Consider the following 6,000-nt stretch of genomic DNA (forward strand, 5'->3'; position numbering starts at 1 on the left):
ATATATATATATATATATATATATATATATATATGTCGTACCTAATAGCCAGAATGCACTTCTCAGCCTACTATGCAAGGCCCAATTTGCCTAATAAGCAAAGTTTTCCTGAATTAATATATTTTCTCTAATTTTTTTCTTATGAAATGATAAAGCTACCCATTCCATTATGTATGAGGTCAATTTTTTTTTTATTGGAGTTAAAATTAACGTAGATAAAGGACCGAACCTAACCAACCCTACCTAACCTAACCTAACATATCTTTATAGGTTAGGTTAGGTTAGGTTAGGTAGCCGAAAAAGTTAGGTTAGGTTAGGTTAGGTAGGTTAGGATGTCGAAAAACAATTAATTCATGAAAACTCGGCTTATTAGGCAAATCGGGCCTTGCATAGTAGGCTGAGAAGTGCGTTCTGGCTACTAGGTACGACATATATATATATATATAAATATATATATATAAATATATATATATATATATATATATATATATATATATATATATATATATATATATATAAATATATATATAAATATATATATACATATATATATATATATATATATATATATATGTCGTACCTAGTAGCCAGAACGCACTTCTCAGCCTACTATTCAAGGCCCGATTTGCCTAATAAGCCAAGTTTTCCTTAATTAATATATTTTCTCTAATTTTTTTCTTATGAAATGATAAAGCTACCCATTTCATTATGTATGAGGTGATTTTGTTTTTATTGGAGTTAAAATTAACGTAGATATATGACCGAACCTAACCAACCCTACCTAACCTAACCTAACCTATCTTTATAGGTTAGGTTAGGTTAGGTGGCCGAAAAAGTTAGGTTAGGTTAGGTTAGGTAGGTTAGGTAGTCGAAAAACAATTAATTCATGAAAACTTGGCTTATTAGGCAAATCGGGCCTTGAATAGTAGGCAGAGAAGTGCGTTCTGGCTACTAGGTACGACATATATATATATATATATATATATATATATATATATATATATATATATATATATATATATACTGTATACACACACACACAGTTCAGAGTTGATAATTGGGTTGTGTGATATATTTATTAAACCTTTATTATTATTATTATTATTGCAAATAGAGTGAATTTTGATGGTGATGAGTGTGATGTTGATGAGTAATGCCGACACCCACCTGACAGCCAAGCCGGAGTCGGTGTCGGAGTGCGAGGTGGAGCGGGAGGCGACGATGGCGCTGAGCTCCGTGGTGGTGGTGTGTGAGGCAGGGCGCGACGGAGGCCTCGACCAGACCTTCACGGTGGAGGTGAGGCAGGCGGCCACGGAGGCCGTGCTGGAGGCCTTCCGTCACGCACCTCACCCTCGCTTCACCATCAATGGGTACGTCACCTACACATTTTGTTCTTAGTTATCTAAGTTACACTAAATATATTATTTTATTACTCAAGTAGAAGACGTAAGGCAGACATCTGCTGTGTTGCGTCTCCAAGCAGCCGTGACGCTGCCTGGTAGTGTAGCGTCACCAAGCAGCCGTGACGCTGCCTGGTAGTGTAGCGTCACCAAGCAGCCGTGACGCTGCCTGGTAGTGTAGCATCACCAAGCAGCCGTGACGCTGCCTGGTAGTGTAACGTCACCAAGCAGCCGTGACGCAGCCTGATAGTATAGCGTCACCAAGCAGCCGTGACGCTGCCTGGTAGTGTAGCGTCACCAAGCAGCCGTGACGCTGCCTGGTAGTGTAGCGTCACCAAGCAGCCGTGACGCTGCCTGGTAGTGTAGCATCACCAAGCAGCCGTGACGCTGCCTGGTAGTGTAACGTCACCAAGCAGCCGTGACGCAGCCTGATAGTATAGCGTCACCAAGCAGCCGTGACGCTGCCTGGTAGTGTAGCGTCACCAAGCAGCCGTGACGCTGCCTGGTAGTGTAGCGTCACCAAGCAGCCGTGACGCTGCCTGGTAGTGTAGCGTCACCAAGCAGCCGTGACGCTGACTGGCTTACATACCCAACACTACATCACCAGCTTACAATGTCTGCTTAACAGAAAATGTTACAACATTCACATTCCAGTTGACGCAATTGTCGGCAATACTCTTCAATGTAATTTGCATCAGAACTGTCTCAATGTTTTTTGTTTACACCTGTCATATTTGTTAGTTAAGGTGAGGGGAGAGTATACCTCCTAGAACAGACAGAGAGGCAGGTGAGGGGAGAGTATCCCTCCTAGAACAGACAGAGAGGCAGGTGAGGGGAGAGTGTCCCTCCTAGAACAGACAGAGAGGCAGGTGAGAGAGAGAGTATCCCTCCTAGAACAGACAGAGAGGCAGGTGAGGGGAGAGTATCCCTCCTAGAACAGACAGAGAGGCAGGGGAGGGGAGAGTATCCCTCCTAGAACAGACAGAGAGGCAGGTGAGAGGGAGAGTATCCCTCCTAGAACAGACAGAGAGGCAGGTGAGGGGAGAGTATCCCTCCTAGAACAGACAGAGAGGCAGGTGAGGGGAGAGTATCCCTCCTAGAACAGACAGAGAGGCAGGTGAGGGGAGAGTATCCCTCCTAGAACAGAGAGGCAGGTGAGGGGAGAGTATCCCTCCTAGAACAGACAGAGAGGCAGGTGAGAGGGAGAGTATTCCTCCTAGAACAGACAGAGAGGCAGGTGAGGGGAGAGTATCCCTCCTAGAACAGACAGAGAGGCAGGTGAGGGGAGAGTATCCCTCCTAGAACAGACAGAGAGGCAGGTGAGGGGAGAGTATCCCTCCTAGAACAGGCAGTGAGGCAGGTGAGGGGAGAGTATCCCTCCTAGAACAGGCAGTGAGGCAGGTGAGGGGAGAGTATCCCTCCAAGAACAGACAGAGAGGCAGGTGAGGGGAGAGTTTTCCTCCTAGAACAGACAGAGAGGCAGGTGAGGGGAGAGTTTTCCTCCTAGAACAGACAGAGAGGCAGGTGAGGGGAGAGTATCCCTCCAAGAACAGACAGAGAGGCAGGCAAGGGGAGAGTATCCCTCCTAGAACAGACAGAGCGGCAGGCGAGGGAGAGTATCCCTCCAAGAACAGACAGAGAGGCAGGTGAGGGGAGAGTATCCCTCCTAGAACAGGCAGTGAGGCAGGTGAGGGGAGAGTATCCCTCCAAGAACAGACAGAGAGGCAGGTGAGGGGAGAGTATCCCTCCTAGAACAGGCAGTGAGGCAGGTGAGGGGAGAGTATCCCTCCAAGAACAGACAGAGAGGCAGGTGAGAGGGAGAGTATCCCTCCTAGAACAGACAGAGAGGCAGGTGAGAGGGAGAGTATTCCTCCTAGAACAGACAGAGAGGCAGGTGAGGGGAGAGTATCCCTCCTAGAACAGACAGAGAGGCAGGTGAGGGGAGAGTATCCCTCCTAGAACAGACAGAGAGGCAGGTGAGGGGAGAGTATCCCTCCTAGAACAGGCAGTGAGGCAGGTGAGGGGAGAGTATCCCTCCTAGAACAGGCAGTGAGGCAGGTGAGGGGAGAGTATCCCTCCAAGAACAGACAGAGAGGCAGGCAAGGGGAGAGTATCCCTCCTAGAACAGACAGAGCGGCAGGTGAGGGGAGAGTATCCCTCCTAGAACAGACAGAGAGGCAGATGAGGGGAGAGTATCCCTCCTAGAACAGACAGAGAGGCAGGTGAGGGGAGAGTATCCCTCCTAGAACAGGCAGTGAGGCAGGTGAGGGGAGAGTATCCCTCCTAGAACAGACAGAGAGGCAGGCAAGGGGAGAGTATCCCTCCTAGAACAGACAGAGCGGCAGGCGAGGGAGAGTATCCCTCCTAGAACAGACAGAGCGGCAGGCGAGGGAGAGTATCCCTCTCTACGGTAACTACGGATCTGTTAAACAAAGTGTTTGATTATATTCTCATTGACTGTCAATCTGACGAGCTGGACTCCTCTGACTTTCAACTTTCATCCAAATCTTGTTACTCAACAACGCTCTGTAGTGTGGTGGTGGTGGAAACAATTCAGTGCTATCACTCAAAAGGCAGCGTGTTTCGTTTCTTGATACTGCCAAAGCTTTTAACAAAGTTGAATACACTTTTGGAAAAAAATATTTCTACTGTAACAAAATATTCCATCTATCCCTACATTTGATGGTGAGAAGTAAAGCAGAGGAAGGGAGGAGGGATAAAGGAAATGAATAGGTGAGGTGGTGGTAAGGTTTAGAAAACGTGGACGGGGAGGGGAAACTCGTCTGTGGGGCAACATAAACGAGGGGCACACAGGAAGAGTGGAGGTAGGAGGAGGAGAGGAGGAAGGAGGAGGAGTAGGAAGGCGAAGGAGGAGGAGTAGGAAGGCGCAGGAGGAGAGAGTAAGTAGGAGTAGAGTAGGCTGATGAATACTAATATATACTGAGTAACACTTCCTACTGGTTGCCCTTGGTAACACTTTGTTATTGAACACTGGGCATTTATATTTAACGTAATATAAACTGACATATGGTGTACCACTGATGATTACACCAGAACCAAAGGTACCCTTCCAAGGAAATGCTAAACACAGGAAACAAATTAATTAATTATGCTGCCACCATCCTGCCTGTCCAGTAACTATATCAAGCATTGGGGCAAGAAACATGGCTTGACTTGGAAAGTCCTCTTTTCTTAACTGTCTTTAATTACGGGCCGGGTGTTAACAAAGCTATACACAGAGGATAAGAGGATCCAACAATTGACACAGAGGGAAAGTTTAACATGAGTTTATTGAGAACAAAATATGATATTCACCAACTATAAACCCCTACTCTAACACTGGCAAATGATAAGTAATTTAGACATGGAAAAATACCATCAGAGATCACACACTACCTTAAGACCACTGCCTCTCAATCTGGTGGATTCACTCTGTCTCTCCTGGCTGTGTGACATTCTCACAGACCAGCCCTCGACCCTGGTACCCAGCACTCTCTCTCTCTCTAACTCCCCTACAGGGCATATATACACACGCCCCCAAAACTGCCACACCCTCTATAAGCTGCAAAAGGTGTGGTGGGGGGGGGGGGGAGATTTGCTGTTGCTAACCTACAGTGAGGCTGCCCACACGTGCACAAACACTAATCATTTAAGATGTTTGACAGCCATCATACACCTCTTCAAGGAGGAGAATTATTAATTACAGGGGGAGGGGGTGCAAAAGAGAAAGAACGTTTTCCTCACCTGAATGTTTACACAGAAGTCGTCGAGTCAAAGTCGAGTCGAGCCAGTCGTGAAGGGAGGGTCGCGGGGTCCCGCGCTACGATAAACGCCAATATTTTTGGGTTAATTAAGGCTACAGTGACAGATCTAGGGGTATCACAAAGTGTATAACCACTGCGAATAGAAAAGAAAAATACTGTGATATCGCTAGAACTTTGTGTTAAGCAGTGAATTCACCAGACAGTCCACGTGAGAGGACCCACGAGGTTTTGTTTACATATTGAATCAAGTGATCAGTGGTACAGTAAATTGGTGAACTGTAACACAACAGACGCACCGATACAGTGACTGACTCCAGAGATTTGTGTTAGATAGAGAAGAGCCGCTATCATCAATCTGCTGGATTAGTGAATCACCACGTGGGAGGCGACGACAGATCATTTTGTCATCCAGCCATCGTGATTATTCACCTTGTTGTGTGAGCGGGAGGCTGACTGGTAGGTACCCCTCTCTGGTCAATTATTCAGGTGTACAGAGTGAGGTAAAATATTATCAAATTCTTGTTCAGTATATCATATACGTTTAAAATCTCAAAGTGGGTCATTTTGGGTAGAGGTTGACATTGACAGGACCCCCGTAACACACGCATGCACACACGCACGCACGAACACACACACAGAATGGAGAAGGGACTTCGTAACAAATCGCCAACATGGGTTCAGGGAGGGTAAATCTTGCCTTACAGGCTTGATAGAATTCTACGATCAGGTGACAAAGATTAAGCAAGAAAGAGAGGGCAGGGCGGACTGCATTTCCTTGGATTGTCGGAAAGCCTTTGACACAGTACCGCATAAGAGGCTGGTACATAAGCTGGAGA

At 46.5% G+C, this 6,000-nt stretch overlaps 1 protein-coding gene across 1 annotated transcript in view; it reads left to right on the forward strand.

Moving 5' to 3' along the window:
• LOC138366709 (neural cell adhesion molecule 1-like) overlaps positions 1-6,000 on the forward strand; it is a 1,471,037-nt gene that overhangs the window by 1,267,996 nt on the left and 197,041 nt on the right. The window contains exon 14 of the mRNA XM_069327980.1: positions 1,175-1,370. Within this exon, the coding sequence (XP_069184081.1) occupies positions 1,175-1,370 (196 nt within the window). The remainder of the gene's footprint in view (positions 1-1,174; positions 1,371-6,000) is intronic.

This window comes from Procambarus clarkii, chromosome 20, assembly GCF_040958095.1.
Source record: "Procambarus clarkii isolate CNS0578487 chromosome 20, FALCON_Pclarkii_2.0, whole genome shotgun sequence".
In the NCBI taxonomy this organism is placed as follows: Eukaryota; Metazoa; Arthropoda; class Malacostraca; order Decapoda; family Cambaridae; genus Procambarus; species Procambarus clarkii.